This window comes from Melopsittacus undulatus, chromosome 12 (genome assembly GCF_012275295.1).
Source record: "Melopsittacus undulatus isolate bMelUnd1 chromosome 12, bMelUnd1.mat.Z, whole genome shotgun sequence".
NCBI classification, from domain to species: Eukaryota; Metazoa; Chordata; class Aves; order Psittaciformes; family Psittaculidae; genus Melopsittacus; species Melopsittacus undulatus.
The window spans coordinates 13,663,268-13,680,260 of record NC_047538.1 but is presented as its reverse complement, the minus strand read 5'-3'; the positions used below and the strand labels follow the sequence as shown (position 1 = coordinate 13,680,260).

At 47.6% G+C, this 16,993-nt stretch overlaps 3 protein-coding genes across 3 annotated transcripts; 2 read left to right on the top strand and 1 right to left on the bottom strand.

The window, feature by feature from the left end:
* Positions 1–3,534: 3,534 nt before the first annotated feature.
* GSC2 (goosecoid homeobox 2) lies at positions 3,535–5,870 on the top strand. The gene is made up of 3 exons (XM_031047869.2): positions 3,535–4,057; positions 4,540–4,787; positions 5,337–5,870. The coding sequence occupies exons 1-3, from the start codon at positions 3,751–3,753 to the stop codon at positions 5,439–5,441; spliced, it is 660 nt and encodes a 219-aa protein (XP_030903729.2). The 5' UTR covers positions 3,535–3,750; the 3' UTR covers positions 5,442–5,870.
* A 430-nt stretch (positions 5,871–6,300) lies between these two features.
* ESS2 (ess-2 splicing factor homolog) lies at positions 6,301–15,475 on the top strand. Its single transcript, XM_034068528.1, has 10 exons — positions 6,301–6,508; positions 6,740–6,908; positions 7,831–7,926; positions 8,540–8,706; positions 10,594–10,711; positions 11,479–11,612; positions 11,746–11,848; positions 13,129–13,238; positions 14,146–14,261; positions 14,786–15,475. Exons 1-10 carry the CDS (start codon positions 6,380–6,382, stop codon positions 15,069–15,071), a joined length of 1,428 nt encoding a protein of 475 aa, XP_033924419.1. The 5' UTR covers positions 6,301–6,379; the 3' UTR covers positions 15,072–15,475.
* Positions 15,476–16,045: 570 nt separating this feature from the next.
* TSSK2 (testis specific serine kinase 2) lies at positions 16,046–16,993 on the bottom strand. Its single transcript, XM_031047908.2, has one exon. The coding sequence runs from the start codon at positions 16,991–16,993 to the stop codon at positions 16,046–16,048; it is 948 nt and encodes a 315-aa protein (XP_030903768.2).

Genomic DNA, 16,993 nt, shown 5'->3' with positions numbered 1-16,993 from the left:
CTGCCGGCTCAGCGGCCCCCCCTACCGCTGTCCCCCGGGCACGCGAGGGGACTCCGGGGCTGCGGGAAGCTCAGGGCACCGCTGGGTGTCCGGGATGAAGGCTGAGGATGCAGGCGAGCCTCCCCGCCCGGCGGTTGCCTTCGTCAGGATGCTGGATTCACACTAAGAGCCAGCGAAGGGCCTCCCTCCTGCGGGATGGAATAGCCTTTGATTCGTTAGAATCATCATCAAATCCAAATGGTTTTATTTCGGTTCCTTCTGCCAGGTGGCATAGGGTTGAGCTATTTTAACAGGCACGATTTTGAGGTCCTCGAAGTGTTTCATGATTCTATAATTTCTGTGTCTTTCTTAAACCCCTGACTAACACATCCCACTAAGCGTCACCCAGCAGCTATCACAAAAGTGCTTCTTGCTGGTTTTGCCCTCGACAGATGTTTCTTCCCTGTATTATTACTCACAGTGGCGCTGGGCAAGTGATGGTCATGGGCAGTTTGCATGAGGTGGCATCACAAGACAGCAAAGCTGGCACAAACCAGCATCTGCACCGTGTGACCAAGAGGACCCTGAGATGTGGTTCCCCCGGGTGAGTGCTGCGCTTGGGGACAGAGAGGCCCCTGCCTATAGTTTTTGGCATCATTTGCCAGCAGCATCCATCCCTGCTCTGCTTTAGAAATAGCCTAGAAGCCCAAATCCAGCCAGGGGTCCAGGTTTGTCCCGACTGCTGCCAAAATCACCAGGGAAGCAGCACAGGGTTTACCCCAGGTAAGGCAGAGCAACACAAGAGGGTGGTCATGTCCCTCAGTCCTGATCCTCCATTCCCTGAGCACCACGGCCACCCCACATGGGTGATAGGGGACCAGGGAGAACTGCTGCCAAACCAGTGCTCCCATGGGTGCCAGCAGCCAGGCAGGGGGAAGGCAGGGGAGGGTTCTCCCATATTTTAGGGTCTCCAAAGCTCCTGTTCCCATCCCTTTGTGTTGCCTGCAGAAGGGGGGGGGGGGGGCGGGGGAGGGAGAGAGGGATTTTTTCTGGTTTCACCATAGGAAGGATTTTCAAACCCTATAAAATTCCCTTTTGACAAATGAACGGCAAAAGCAGATTAACCTTTTTGCTAATCCTCTATAATGGCTTTAGAATCTCCTTAACCAATAAGAAAATGATAAGAGCCTGTTTCTTTTCTTTTTATCTATATCTATATTGTCCTCCCTTGTCTGCATGTTTTTTCTTTCTTGTTTTATTTTCCTTTCCTTTTCTAATATGAAATAGCCCAGCGATCCTATCTCCTGGAGGCTCAGTAAACAGAACATCAGAAATCCCTTTCCTTTATTCCTCTCCGGTAACAGGGTGCAGAGAAGTGGCAGCCGATTGGGATTTGATTACCAGCAGCTATCAAAAGTCTCTTTGTAAGATCTGGGTCCTAAATCCTGTAATTCTTTGATAAAAGAAGTATTACCAGTCCATTTTCTGAAGTGAAAAGTATGGGAGGAATGAAAGAAAGCAATCAGCAGAGATCCTAATAGGCTAAGTGCGTGTGTGGTGGGAAGCAGGGATGGGCAGAGGAGGCCGGGTGAAAGTGTCCTTTGTTAAGGATGGGGAAGGAAAACTAATCTGCTTTGGGCATATGATTATTACAGCCAAGAGCAGAAAGAGTCTGATCCTGCATCGGGCCATGACATGTCCCAGCTCACCTGCCTACAGTCCCTCTGGAGCAGCACAGTGTGGGGAGCAGAACCTGGCCCTGCATCCATTCCCATGTCAGTGTCTGGGTACGTGCTTGAAAGCTGGGAGCAATTTGCAATGATCCCTGGCATTAGTTGATCCCCAGTGCCTCTCTGGAGCACTGACACCTTGGCAGGGCAGCAGTGAACATGTCCAGACCTGACGGCTACAAAGGTATTCTCCTGTAGAAAGGTATTCAAACCTGTAGAAAGCATGTAAAGATTCACAGAGCATGGTTATAGCTTATGTTATGCCACTGGAAGAGCAGAAAGGGAGGCAGATAAAGCGATTGAAGAAACAATAGTGGTTTGCTTTTAAGTGAGATATTACAGAGATTTGAGCATCACAGGTAGGGTGGCTACGGGACACCCCTTCCGAGCACTGGGAGACCAGCAGGGAGACAAAGGGCAGGCAGAAAGCAGAACCAAGCAGAAAAGAACAGGGACTGAGAGGGGGCTGTCCTGGAGACTGGCTCTCGTTTTTGAGCAGTGCTGTTCAGAGTGAAGTCACGAGGTGTCACAAGGACCTTTGATGTGCAGTGGTTTCACAGCACTCACTTGTGTGTCTCCCTGCTGTACTGGGAGTGGGACTGGTATCTTCTCTCCCCTGCAAAGAAACACCATGAGTGAGAGCATTCCTGAAGCCTTGCTTAAACCACACTGACGGCAAGAGAAGTGGGGTTTAAATTTCCCAAGCGACCCAAGCTTAACCACATCTTCTCTGTTTTAACTGGAGCTGCTCATTTCAGTTACAAAACCCAAGATGGAAGATGTCCTCTGTCCTCCTGTGGATCGCATCTGCCTGGCCTTGCTGTTTGCCCTCAGGCTGGTTGGTGCCAGGCATCCATTCCTGTCCCAAGACACCTCTCTCAGCCCTGGCATCACCCCAGTTTCTCTCACTGGACAGAAGAAGCTGGGAATTGAACTGATGAAGCTTTGAGGCAGCCTGGCTGCTCCAGGCAGCATGTCCAGGCTGCTCTGGGCTCCCTGAAGCACCCATTAGCTGTGGCACCCTGCCTGGGCTGCTGTGGGACCTCCCTGCCTGCCTGCACATGAAGGCAGCAGGCAGAAATCATTCCCTGGCATTCCAAACAATGAGTAGGGCTGAAGCTCAGCTGTACAGAGGTGGCTACATGCCACTAAGCTGTGCCACAGAGCTGCTGCGAGCTGCCAGTAATCTAATTTAAGGGTTTTGAATCCTGACAAAGCTTATGCTGGATACATGCAAAGCATCTGCATTATCACTGTGATTAGAGCAGCAGAGGTGGAGGAAAGAGGAAGGAGGGAAAATACAATTTCTCTGCTTTCAACAGAAAATAAATCAACTTTTGCAGAGAGTTCTGGCACAGCCAAAGGCTGTGCTATCATTAAAAATGATTTTTTATTAAGCTGAACTCTCTCCTCTCTCATATTGTGTGATATGACAGCTCTCTTTTGATGGGAAAGCTTTCATTTGCCCAGAGAAAGGGATAATTTGCTTCTTTTAAGGAGTTAATCCTCTGGTCCATTTCTGGGCTGGGAACAGCTATCCTCCCCCTTCCTTGGATCGGAGGCTGCAGCACAATGGAGATCATAACCACCTCAAATCTACACCCGAGATGGAGAAATCAGATTTCCTTTTCCAGTCATTTTTGTGGGATTAGCTAAATCTTAGATCCACACTAACCCTTCACAAAGCTGCCAAGATTAGTTAGAATTTATTTTATTCACAGGCGGGTTTATGGTTTTCTTTTCCAAAGGGATTATATCTCTCTCTCTATATATATATATTTAGGGTGGCTTCAGTCATAAAGCAGCTGGGATAGAAGGAGAAAAAGTGTGTGTCTGTATAAAATAAAATCTCAGCTGTGAGAGTGACAGTCACTTGAAATGCCAAGACAAAATAGTGATTCTGGATGGCTTTGCCAGTTCATTTCAAAAGCTATGTAAGCTGTGTTTTGACTTGTGAGACCCCACCGTGGAGTCAGAGCACAGAGGGCAAACCCCTTCAGCCTGAGCTCTCCATTCCTGTGGCTGCTGTTGCTGGCAGACGATGTCTTCAGAACCCGGGTCAGACGCCAGCACCGACAAGAGAGATGTAAAGAAGCCGTGTTCATTCAGCATCGAGGACATCCTCTCCAGCCCAGCAGAGAAGAGGCCCCAGGTCCTGGTCCCGCTGTGCCTCCGGACCATCTTGGACTGCGCACCCAGGGGGCTGTGTGAGCTGGAGACCATCCCAGCCAGCTCCCTGCAGGAGGAGGAAGAGGAAGAAGAGGAAGAGCTGGAAGGAGCAGGCTGCAACTGCTGCTGCTGTTCTCACACGAGCACACGTTCCCTTCAGGACTCCCCGAGCTGGCTGGGTGAGTGTTTGGGTTCTATCCATGGCATTGGGCTTGTGGAGGAACGGGTGCCAGACCCATGTGGAGGGGAAAACTTGGGCACTGAGTCACAATACAGCATCTGACCTACCACCATGGTGGTTTCAGATCCCAGCTCCAGGAGCTGAGCTCCAAAGTGCAGTCACTTTTACCTGCAATGCTACCAAGGTTTGAAAAACAGCAGGTGCTATTACTTGATATTACTGGTTCAGGGTAAAACACTTGAGATATGATGCTTCTATGGGTGGGAGTTCCCTGTGGAGTGCAGGGCTCCATGGTTCTGCTGCCTAAAAGTGATGCCCTAAGCCCTTCTCTTGCCTGCATGGTGATCACACAGCTTGTCGCCCATGCTGGCTGCCTCCTTCCAAACAAAATGTGTGGATGAACTTGTGCCTGAACTGCCTTGAGGAAGATGTGTGTCAGCCCCCACACCTAACACTGCTGTGGTACCTCTCCCCTTGCAGACACCCGGTTCCCCTGGCCCATGCGGCTCTTCCACTCGGCAGCCAGAGTCTGTAAGAGTCCTCAGGGGAACCCAGCCGAGCTGCAGAATTGCCACCAGATCCAGCGCCGGACGCGCCGGCACCGCACCATATTCACCGAGGAGCAGCTGCAGGCTCTGGAGACACTGTTCCATCAGAACCAGTATCCGGACGTCATCACCCGCGAGCACCTCGCAAACCGCATTCACCTGAAGGAGGAGAGGGTAGAGGTGAGATCCTGCCTCCCAGTGAGGTGCTGTTTGCCCCCAAGAACACAGACCAGGGCATTGCACTGTCTTTTGCATGAGGTGCAGACTCAGGGCCTCAGTTTAAAAACCATTCTTGGGTATTTGACAAAACACTGTTTAGGTTTGGCAAACAATAGAGGAACAGGAAACAGTTCTGCTGGGATGGTTTGTTCAGGTATCTGGCCCCATAAACTCACGCACTCCCTCTCCCCTAGAATCACCTGTATACACACAGAGAGGCCCAATTCAGCTCATCCCCTCACTGAAGTGTTATTCCTTATTTATGTGATCTGTGTGGCTTCTGAATTTGCCGGGGGGGGGGGGCGTGTCCCAGATCTCTTGTCCCCTTTACATGTACTGAGCAAGATCGCAGGGGAGAGGCTCATTACATTTTGTATCAAACCCTTATGCTGGGAGGTCTATTACAGTATGCTAAAGCTTATGCTGTACAGTCCAAGGGTGTAAGCTGCTGTCTCCCTTCCAAGCAACACATGGGATGTGAAAGTTCTTTTCTTGCTTTGCACATTACAGGTCTGGTTTAAAAACCGCCGGGCCAAGTGGCGGCATCAGAAGAGGGCGTCCGCCTCGGCGCTGATCCTTCAAGGCAGCAGGAAGTCCCCCGAGGAGAGCTGTTAGCGGTCACCGGCTGCACCTCAGCAGCTGAACACCCAGAGCACCCATTTCCCATAGCTGACAGGTTCTGTAGGGGGTGGCCCGAGGGGGACTAATGAAGCAAGAGGAAACTTGTGATTTCCAGAGGATGAGGACAGGTAAAAGCACACACCGCACATTCACCCCCCAGTTTCTCTGGGCATAACTCGCCGGCATGCCCCTCAGATGCTCAAGCAGAAACCATTTCCAAAGCCCGCAGGGGACAGAGCGGTGCCAGTGTTCAGTGTGTGCGCTTCAAGGGGAGGGGAGACTCCTCTCCCTGTGTGGCTCCGTGCAGGCAGTATGTGTGCTTGTTTCACTGCTGCACACGTGCAGCACACCCTGCGAATGAATGCTTCCAGCACCTCGATGCCATCCGCAGGTGGTTCTGGGGCTGAGCTCCCAGCACGGGCAGTCTGATCCGTAACAAGGACACCGGGCAGGAGGGGACCCCGCGCTGCGGTGCTGGGGCTGGCACCGCCACCTCCCTGCTCACCGCCGCCGCCCCCTGCGCGCGTCCCGGGCACGGAACAACCACAACCGCTGCAGCGAGGCCAGTGACCGCCCCCGTTCCGGCCGGGCCGTGCCTCGCCCGCCGCCGCGGGCCGGCCTCCCGCAGCCACAGCCACCCGAGCGGCGGTGCGCGCTCCTCAGTGTGCTGGGGAGGCCCGTGGGGGCTGTGGGCACAGCCCATCCGTGAGGCAGCTCCGTTATCACGGAGAGAGAGCGGGCGGGTCCTCCCCGCCGGCAGGGGGCGCGCTGGCCGCCGTGAGTACGGCTCCGCGCGTCTCTTCCTTGGTCGGGCCGGCGGGGGAGGGATGTTTCGGCTTCCGGTGGCGCGGCGGTGTGACGTCACGGCGTGTCGCGTTTGCGACGGCGGCTGAGGAAGGTGCGGGTGTGCTGTGGTGGGCCCGGCCGGCGCTATGGAGCAAGCGGTGGTTCCGGCGGCCTCAGCCCGTGCCGTGGTGCCGGCCGCGAGCAAGGGCGACAACGCGACCCCGCCGGCCGCCAGGGCCCCCAAGACGATCCTGGATGAGGAGACCTACATTGAGGTAAGCCGGCGGGCCTGGGGCTGGGCTGGGGCTGGGCCGGGCCCGGCCAAGTTCTCCCGGCGCCTGGGCCGAGCGCGGCGGGTCCCGCTGTAACCCGGGCTGCGGTTGGGCCTGTGGCGAGGCAGCTCTGCCGCCGGCCGACCGGATCCGGCACGTCCCGTGCACTGCCCGGCGGCCGGCGCGGCGCTCCGAGGTGTCCCAGCGCGGCCCCGCAGCTGTGTCTGTTTGCAGCGCCTGGAGAAGATCATTCAGCGAGACTTCTTCCCTGATGTGGAGATGTTGCGAGCGCAGAAGGAGTATCTGGAAGCGGAAGAAAACGGCGACTTGGAGAAAATGAGGCAAATCGCGATCAAATTTGGCTCCTCCTTGGGCAAATCATCGGGAGACACACCTGTACCTTGTAAGAACTGCGTCACTGGGGTGTACGGGTTTATATCTGATATTACTGCTCTGATTTATCAAACTGCGTGAAAGCAGTGCTTATCTTAACGATTCACATTGTCATTACATGGGAATTAGCCTGCCAGATTGGGCAGTAGCCATTGTCAGATGAGTGATGCTGAATTTCCATTTGATGGTGTTTATGTTTCCTTGAGGGAAAGGTGTTGGAAAAAAAAAACAGCTACTGAAAAAAACATTCCTCACAGGCATCTTTTGCCAAGCTCCTGCTCCCTAGGGAATGATACGTGCTTGAATGTGCAATATTATTGTATCAGAAACTCTAAGTTTTGAATTCTTATTATGGTTTATGGGGTTCTTGTTGCATCTGCAGATGTGTAAGGGGTTTGTTTATGGGAGACGGAAGATGTTAGAAGCTCATGTTATCAGAGGTTCACACAGCAGACATCCAGTGCTCTGTTGTATGTCTGCTTTCACTTCAAGTTCAGGTGTCTGTTACATTAAAGCCCAGCCTCTGGCTAACCTCTTGCAGTGGGGTTTAGGCTTTCTTATGGCAAAGGGCATGTGTCAGCCAGTGGTTTCCCTTTCTCCCCTGCTGCAGGGGCTGGCCCTGGCCTAGGTCAAGATTGTTGTGCTGCTGCTTGCTCCTGTGTGCAAAAGCTGTGAGTAACGTGGCAAATATACTAGGCTGTGGCTCTCCTGTGAATTTTTCCCAGCAGTAGAAAAATAATATCTTAGATGAGGGCAAAATCTTGTTCAGTGTTTGGGACAGAATTGAATATTTTGCATTTTTTCACCATTTTTAATTGTAGTTCTCTTGCTATGTGTTCTGTGACTTGTTTGGCATGTGACCCTTTCTGTGGTAGAGGATGTCACAGCAAGTGTCCTGTTCTGAGCTTTGCTAACTCTTTTTTCTGTCACAGATGTTACTCCAGCCACGTTTGAAACTCCAGAAGTGCATCCAGGTAGCCTTCCACTGGAGAATAAATCCAAAGCTGGTGTCAAAGCTGCAGAGGAAGGTAGGAGAATGATGTTTGTTCAGCTGAATTCTTTAGCAGCAGGAAAATACTTTTGTGAGCTTTGTCTCCTGGAAGGATAGTGGGTATTTAGCAGATGTTGAAGCAGTTTCCTTTAGCCTTCTCATGGGTGAAAATGATCACTCTGAAGTTAAACTTTATGTAAAGTTTTGTGTCATGTGTGTGAGTTCTCAGTTATGGGTCTCTTTAGGGCTGTATAAATTCTGAACTCAGTTGATCTCTTTGAAGGTGATAGGTTTTTTTCCACATCACCTGAAATTAATTCTTTAAGTAAGCAAAGGTTGTAGGGGCAGAGCTATTCATACATGATATGAAAAATGTCTACTAGCAGCTGTCCATGTGTGCATTTTTCCTTTAACACAGATAGCTATAAATGCCATAAAAGGTTTTATGGGAAGTTTGGTTGTATGTCTTAAAAAAAGAATGTTTTGTTGTACCACTCTGCATGTGTGTATTTTTTTTTCCACCAAGCTTCATGTTAATTATCAGTGGGTCTGTAGAATGTTTGCTGTCAGCATGATTAAGAATTATGTATAGTGCTGTTGTAGAAACGGAGGTGTTAACCTTTCTCAGGCTTCTTCCCTCTTTTTGTTAGGAGAAGCAGAGAAAGGTGATAAAGAGACACTTCCCAGTCTGGACAGCTTCCTAGCAAAACACACAAGTGAAGATAATGCTTCGTTTGAGCAGATCATGGAAGTGGCCAAAGAGAAGGAGAAAGTCAAGCATGCTTGGCTGTATAGTGCGGAAGAGGAGTATGCCCAGGTAGGGAAATAGCTCAGCTGTATCTCGGCTCCTGAAGTGACACAGCAGGGAAATACTATTTTACTGTATGTCTTTCTTGTTTGATTAAATAGAATATTATCTTTATGTTTTCCAATCCTACTATAAAAACAGGAATGTGAGGCTATTGCATTAGACCATGGAATTACTTATATTGCAAAATAAGAACAGAAAGGTCTTGATTTTAAGTAGTAGGTGCTTGGCGTGATCACATTAAATCTGAGCTAAGCCTGAGTTTCCTGGGTCCTGTGACAGCTCTTTGCTTCCTTTGCAGTCCTGTTTTTTCCCCATCTGTAACTTAAGAGCTGTGTTGACATAGTTGCTGAGGATCTACCTCTTCCTGAAGTTATGAGACTGGAGCATTGCACTGAGTGCAAGTATTGCTGTTCTTGACAATCTCTTCCATAAGCGGCAATACCAAGGAGAGCAGCTGAGAAAAGTTCATGTTGTTTGTCCATGAGCCCTTTATTATTTGCAGTTAGATTGTATTATTTCTGTCTGTTGCCAATAATAATCTATTCAGCTGCTGAAGTAAAGTCATGTACACAGCATGGCTGGCTGTGGTGTCTGCCTCAGCTAGCTTCATGAGGCATTCAGGGCCTGTTCTGGAGTTGCCATGTCAATCTTTCTCCATCAGCAGCGAGCAGCCAGCATTGATGCCAGATGCATCAGTGATGGATGTAAGTTGCAGTGCCTTTTAATGAAGTTTGGCACTGACACCTGAGTGTTTCCTGCTGTGTTACTGTGAGTGAGTGTTACGGTTTTATTCCAGCTAATGTAAACCCTTGGAGTCCATTACAATAAAAATGCTCTCTGTGCCTCATTAAGCATCCCCTTTGCCTGAATGCTTTCATCCAGAATTAAAAGGCAGGCAGCTGGAGACCTTTTGCAAAGCACAGGGGTTGTTTCATATCAGGGTGAAGTTTCCAGAGCTGGTCTGTGCTGATGATGTGTGTCTTCCTGTCAGCCAGTACTGTTCAGACCTTGCATTTCCTCCCACTACATGCCTGTTTGTGTAGCAGACAATTTTGCTATGCCTCATTTAACATATTTGGTGACAATACTGCTATTTAAATGTATATGGACAGCATCAGTTGATGTCTTTAATATAGAGCTTCTGGCAGTAATTTTCTAGTTTAATTGGTGTGGGAGTAGCTTATTGGTGGGTGACTGCATTCTGTTAGGGTTTTTTTGGTATCAGTGATACTAGTGTGCTGGTAACAGCACACGAGTAACTGTGTGAGTAAGTGTACATGCAAGTAAGTGTAAGTATGTCAAATACTTCCATACCTGTGTTGCCTATGGAAATGTTTGGAAACTAAGTATTGAAGAAATGCCCATTCTGGTTTTTACTGCTTGCCTAAGCTAATGCAGTTTGCATGATATTAGGATGGTACAGATACTCTCCCAGGGTTACATGCCAAAGCCTTGTAGGCTGCCTTTATGTTAGATATAGTGTCTTGTGTTGCTCTTCCCTCTTTTAGCAATGAATGCTTCATTTGAGTTTTTATTAGTAGATGGCGAAAAACCAGAAAAAGCTTGAACCAAAAGAAGTGTTGTCACAAGATGTAATAAACAAAGTCATAATCTTTATGAGAATTTACTTCTCTGATTCTCACCTGGTTTTGTACCAGAACTTCATATGGATTGTTTGCAAGCTCAGGTGGGAACAGGATGGTTTCTCAAATGACACTTGCTAGAGAGTGCTTATGCCATGCCAGGAGCAAAGTGTGCTGTGGCAGGCAGCTGAGCTTGTGATTGAGCTCTGCATGGTGTGGATGCCTGCTTGAAATGTTGTAGGAGTCTGTCAGAACTGATTCTCCCACCACCACAACCCTTTTTTAATCTTTTTTACTATCCCACTTTCAGCGGCGCAATGAGAACCTGGCACTTCCTTCAGCAGAGCAGCAAGCTCTGGAGAGTGTGAAAGCTGGACTGGAGACCTGGGAATACACAGCTCGAAACACCCTCATGTATTATCCGACAGGTGAGGTTGCAGGTTTCTCGTAAGGGGCATGGATTCTGGGTGGGTTGACTCTGAACAGTGCTAACAACATAGTAGCATTTCTGTAGATGACTGAGCACCTCTTACTGGCAATAGTGCACTTTTTCCTCTGTGAAACTCAGATACATAAAGTTGCTTTAAAATGTCTGGGATTTTCTCTCTGTCTTTTTGTATTTTTTTTCTCTTTTTCTTTATTTGAACTTTGCTCCTTTGCATTTGATTGCAAAAGGCAATCAAAGTGTGATCATGTTCTGTTTGTCATTGAGAAACTCATTATATGTATTGCAGAAGCACTTGGTTTCAGGAGCCAAAGCTCTTTCCAGTTTGGTCTTTCTTCTTTATGAGCACTTTCTTGTCATCTTTATTCAATCTTAGCTTTTGCTCAGAGAGTGCTCCTTGAGCTTTTTGGGCTTTTGGTTGCTATAGAAAACTATGTAATTTGTAAATGCCCTTTTCTTTGGTTATAAATGTACAATTGGTAACTTGTGCAAACCAGTGAAGTACAGAAAAGAAAGTTTTGTTAACTTAAAAAAATACTAAAATATGATCTTAATTTATAGATTTCAGGTGTTACAGAGCTTCTATCTGGTACAAATTCTGTTTTAAATTGCTAGTGATACACACCGCAATTGCCGATGAATTCTGTGTTGTGTAGGAATGTGTGGCAGGTGTTGTGTCAGTCAGGAGCTTTAGAGCACACTGCCTAGTGTTATCTGAGCCCTTTCTTAAAAGACATTTTGCTTTTCAAGGTGTACCTGAAGGGGAAGAAGTATTTAAGAAGCCCAGGGAAGTTGTCCATCAAAACACCCGTTTTGTGAAGGACCCTTTTAGCCAAGCCGTGAGCAAATCACAGCTCCAACAAGCTGCAGCCCTCAATGCTCAGGTTGGATAATTGCACTTCTAATACTTTGTTAGACTCTTCCCTCTAATGTTGATCAACCAGGAAAACTGTGTGTGCTAGCTAATGCTGATTCACACCTTTCTCCACATGAATGGCATTGTCTCTTTTGTTTCAGTACAAACAGGGCAAAGTGGGACCAGATGGGAAAGAACTGATACCCCAAGAGTCTCCAAAAGTGAATGGATATGGATTTGTGGCTACCCCCTCTCCTGCCCCTGGTAAGAGGGATTTCTTATTTTTTCTAATGAAAGATGGTTTGTTCAACTCTGAGGTATCACTGGTGGTTTAGAGAAGGAGATAAGCTTTCTATCTATGTAAGTGTCATGAGCTGGTGACTTTCTTGCATACTGTGTATGCCAGCTCAGCCCAGTGCTTAAGTCCTAGTCCCATACACTGGCTAGAGGAGTCATGCTGTACCCAAGAGGCTCTGAGCAAGCTGTCCTGCCATCACTTAGGAATCATGTAGAGGGCAGTGAGCCCTCCTAGGCAACTGGGGTGCTGTGGTTGCTTGTTTTATCCTGGGGTCATACTTCTCTAGGGCTTAAAGAATTCAGATACTTCACAATCATTAACCTTCAAGTGAATTGTCCTGTAGTTTTTTGAGTGATATTCAGCCTGACTCATAGCAATGTGGCATATCACTTCCTTCACAGTCTAACCTGTTTCTCTCCACGTCTGCTGCTTTCTTGGTTCCCCCTTTGTCTGAATACACTTGTGTATTATGTACTCCTTTTGTTCACATGGATTAGCTATAGGATACTTTTGGTTAGAACAGACATGATTTTTCTTCAAGTTGAAACGTGGTATCTAAGTTTTCATCCGTTCCTCACTAACCATTATGTTTCCATGTCTTTTGTTATTAGGCTAAAAGCTGAATGTACTGAGGCTTTTCCTGCGGAAAGCCTGTAGGTGGCATTTGGAGCACACCTCCTTTCTCCATTGAAGTGCCTGTTCCATACCAGTCACTACCCAGTGACTTAATCAGGCTTTTAGCCTCAATTCATCTTGAGGCTAGCCCATACCAAGCAGTGACTGCACTTTGTCTAACGGCTACAAACACAGAATAGATTCTAAGTTTGGCTATTGCATGTATTCTAAGTCCTCTGCCTGTTTCTCTGCTTTTAAATAGTTCCTTACGTTAAAGGAGTTTTCATGAAGTAACAGAGGGGAAGACTAGTACCGCAGAGGGAAAAATTAAAGTGGCACTAAGCAAAAGCTCACCAAATGGAAAAATAAACACATGGAAAGGACAGAAAGGCTTGGGTGTTGTAACCTAGAGGGTGACACAGCCACTGGCAGTGCTGTGAGTCTGAGGTCATGCTCTTTCAATGGGAACCACATGTTACTGTTGAATATGGGCTGTGATTTCCTCTGCAGTGGAGGGGCTTCTTTGTGTGTTGATGAATTTGCATTTCATAATTTGCCTCTCCGGATTTTTTTGTGGTGAATGAATAGTCAAATGTCTTTCCTGCGCATGACTCTTAAAATTTGGTTTTAGGTGTGAATGAGTCTCCTTTTATGACTTGGGGTGAAATTGAAAGCACCCCTTTGCGCTTAGAAGGGTCAGAAACGCCGTATGTGGACAGAACACCTGGACCAGCCTTCAAGGTATTCCATGTCAGCAGTCAGCAGCATTCTTTTTTGGGGGGGAAGGACTAAAAGGGGAAAGGCAAGTGAGTAATAGGTTAACATTGTTGTAGGAGTGTGACACGTCTCTGGGCTGTGTTCCCAGTCCCTGGTTCCAATAATCTAGGTTCTGCTTGGAGGGTGGAGGTGGATGTGAATGCTGCTTGGTGGAGTACCTGAGGTGGAGCACACACTGTTGTCAGGAGAGTGAGATTTCATATTTGATGATACAAAGCCCAGACATTGGGGTTTTCAGAGGAAGGTGAAGAGACACCCAGTTTATCCAATTTCAGTGTATAAATGGGTAGAAAGTGTAGGATTTCCCTCTGTCTTGATCTTTTGGCTGTCACAGCCTGAGGCAGGTGTATCACTTGAGAATATAAAAGGCGCTTGGGCTTTGCTAATGGTACGGGTCCCTGCATGCCACCTGTCTCCTGCTGCTGTCATTGTGTATGAGCTGAGGCTCTTGCTTCAAGAAAGGTGTAATTTGCTGTATGTGCCTATGTTTAGCCAGACTCGGAAGCCCTTGACTGGTTCTCCTGCTGTGTAGCAATGTCTGTTTGCCTGAGAGCTGGCTGGCCACAGGCCAGGCCATGCAAGACACAGGTGACATTGTTTGTCTAGGAGAGACAGCAGGAGGAAATGCCAGAGGTAATGGCTCCTTCCTTGACTGAACTGGTTCTATCATTTTTGTTACTTGCTTAGGCAGGTTGAAGGTCCCTCTGTGTCCTCTCTGGCTTTTGTGTAGCAGCAGAGGGTTGTGGGCTGACCCCACTTCTATCCAGTTTAGATCCCTGTAAACTGGAATCCAACTGTGAAGGTGCTTTGACTCATTTTTGCAGCATTCATGTGAGTCTCTTGGCAACTGAACTGTGTGATGCCTTTGTAGATCCTGGAGCCTGGGCGCCGTGAGAGGTTGGGGCTCAAGATGGCCAATGAAGTGGCAGCTAAAAAACGAGCAAAGAAGCTGGAGGCACTTCGAAAAGCGACAGAAAACTTGGCCAGGTGAGATTTGTTCTGACAGCAGAACTGGGGAGGGGTATCTGCTGATGAGATTTAAATCAACATACGTAGGAAGGAAGCAGCAGTAGGTACAGTCAGACTGCAAGTTTTTAGAAATCAGAAAACTTAATTCCTGAGGGAAGGTGGCTGGTGGCTGTCCTTGATACTCCCTCTTGTCAGCACTACTGTTCTGCCTTACAGCCACCCAGCAATGCATGTGGATCAGTGTCTTGCCTCATTGCAAAGAGGAGATGTGATAAGGCTTGCTTGGCTGGGTCACAGGAAGGATAGAACAGGCTCAAAGGAAAAGGCAGGTGGTACCACTCAGGGATGTAGGAAGTTTCTTTGTCACTTGTCTCTAGAGAGACAGGCTGCATTTACCTGCAGGCAGAATGACTTCTGCAGCCAGCAGGTCTGGTCTGTTGCAAAAGCGGATACCAAGCTCACCTGTGGAAGCACTGATGCTCTTCCACTTAAGTGGCAGATTTTTACTGTAAAATCTTTTAAACCTTTTTATTCTGTTCCAGCTTCACTCCAAAAGGACTAAGCCCAGCAATGTCACCAGCTTTGCAGAGACTAGTAAACAGGACTGCAAGTAAATATACTGACAAAGCACTGCGAGCCAGCTATACTCCTTCTCCAGCCCACACTGGAACGCCTGGTTACAAGACCCCAGCAAGTGGGCCCCATACACCCACAAGCACTCCACAATCTAGGACAGTATCTCAGACACCAGTATCTCAGGATACTACATCAATCACAGACAATTTACTGCAGCTTCCTAAAAGAAGGAAAGCATCTGATTTCATCTGAATATTCCAGTCACCAGCAAGGCAACAAGGCTGTGCTCAGCTGACTGCAAATGGGATGTTATGAGCCATCGGTGTAAGCAGTGTCTAGATACAGCTGCCAGAATGGAAGCCAGTGGTTAGAAGATCTGGGACCAGCACTACTCTAGACTATATAGATAAAAGCCTGTAATGTGCTTTTTGGAAGTAGAGTATCTCTTGCTGTGGTACAAATTCCCTTTGAACTGCATGGGTGGGATGCACAGGGGTGTGGTAGAAAAAGAATGCTTCCTGCAATGGCAGAGAAGATTCTGGACTCTTGGAAAAGGGTGATAATTGTTTAAATGTATGTTTCTTTTTTAAGATGGCCATACATTTAAATACATTTCTGTACAGATATGTCTGTTTATAAAATGTGGTAAGCCTTCCTAAAAGGTTGAACTGGACTTCCTTTGAACTTGCCAGATGTCTTTGGTTTTGTCTTTTGCAGAAGAGCAGATATAATCGTGTATGTATTAAGACATGACCCAGAATTTTTAGAGGGCTTCTCTCTAATTTGAGTTGCTCTTGAATGTGGCTTGGACCTGCCAAGAGAGGCGGTATGTTATGAGGACAGTATGCATACAGATTCAGCCATCAGTTCACAATGCCCAATAACCTACCTGAATGATGCACATGTGAATTCTGCAGCCTGTGTAGTCAGGAACTTAAGAAAGGTGAGTGTAAGACTTGTTAAGTGCCAGCAGCACTGAAAGAAACTGTCCATTGTGTTTTGACAGTAACTTCCCTTCAAACAGTATCAGAGACAGGTCTTGACAATGATAGTATTAAGCTGTTTATTCACCTCAGCAGATGTATGGTATCTTCTGTGGCTATTCTTTGTAAAGCAAGAGGTGAGGACTGTTGCTGAAGCAGAAGCTAAAGTTGAGAATCAGAAGTTCACAAGTTAGATTGGCTTTGTGATATTGTTAAAACCGGCCATCCTTAGGAGGATCCTATTTACTTCCCTGTTTTCCCTTTTGCTTCATGGCTTTTGGCTTGATGCTTTTTGCTTTCCTTCATGCAGGCTGGGGAACACTCACCCTCTTCTGGAGCTGAAAGAGAGGACTCGACAGTGGCATTTGGAGTCTGCAACCATGAGTGTTTCGAAACTTCATCTATGCACAATCTCTGAGACGCATTGGGCTGGAGCAAGTGGTTAATGAGATCCTTGCACTCTGCAGTCAGGTGTTTTGTGCTGGGGAAGTGAATCCTGTGTTGTTTCTGAAAAGAAACCATTTTCTTGATGTTGGAATCATCAAATGGCATTACAGCATAGACCATTATATACAGGATGACGCCCAGACTCCACATGTCAGAAATCCTGGGATCACAAGGAATGCCCTGTAGCACTTCAGGGGCTGCATATGCAGCAGACCCACAGAAGGTATTGCTGAGAATCAATTTCCCGTTTTCATCCTGAGACAAGAGTTTGGAAAAGCCAAAGTCTGTCAGCTTGATGTTGAGGCCACCATCAAGAAGGATGTTCTCACATTTCAGGTCCCTGTGAGCAAAGTTTGAGTCATGGCAATACTGGATGGCAGAAGCCAACTGCTGAAACTTCATGCGAGCAAAGTCCTCTGTCATAGCTCCTGTGGTCTTGATGTAGTCCAGGAGGTCTCCCTTTTCCCCCAGCTCCATCACAATGTACACTTTCCCAGCTGATGTCTCAAAAATCTCATAGGTTTTGATGATTGATGGATGTTGCAAACGTTTCAAAGCCTCTAGTTCCCTGGGGAGAAATCTTAGCCGAAATTCCGCAGGAGTTTTCATCTTGTCGATGATCTTGACAGCCACTTTGCACCTCAGCCGGTCAGAGTAGGCACATTTCACTTTGCTGTAAGAGCCTTGTCCTAGTGTGTTGCTGAGGTTATAGCCTTTCTTTCCAAGCACTGCCGCGTCATCCAT

What these genes read in the sequence shown, in the direction of transcription:
- GSC2 (XM_031047869.2), top strand. Translation starts at nt 3,751, where the DNA reads ATGTCTTCAGAACCCGGGTCAGACGCCAGCACCGACAAGAGAGATGTA. An exon ending in GGACTCCCCGAGCTGGCTGG is followed by an intron (nt 4,058 to 4,539) that starts GTGAGTGTTTGG and finishes CTCCCCTTGCAG; the next exon opens with ACACCCGGTTCCCCTGGCCC. An exon ending in TGAAGGAGGAGAGGGTAGAG is followed by an intron (nt 4,788 to 5,336) that starts GTGAGATCCTGC and finishes TGCACATTACAG; the next exon opens with GTCTGGTTTAAAAACCGCCG.
- ESS2 (XM_034068528.1), top strand. Translation starts at nt 6,380, where the DNA reads ATGGAGCAAGCGGTGGTTCCGGCGGCCTCAGCCCGTGCCGTGGTGCCG. An exon ending in ATGAGGAGACCTACATTGAG is followed by an intron (nt 6,509 to 6,739) that starts GTAAGCCGGCGG and finishes GTCTGTTTGCAG; the next exon opens with CGCCTGGAGAAGATCATTCA. An exon ending in CCTCATGTATTATCCGACAG is followed by an intron (nt 10,712 to 11,478) that starts GTGAGGTTGCAG and finishes TTGCTTTTCAAG; the next exon opens with GTGTACCTGAAGGGGAAGAA.
- TSSK2 (XM_031047908.2), bottom strand. Translation starts at nt 16,993, where the DNA reads ATGGATGACGCGGCAGTGCTTGGAAAGAAAGGCTATAACCTCAGCAAC.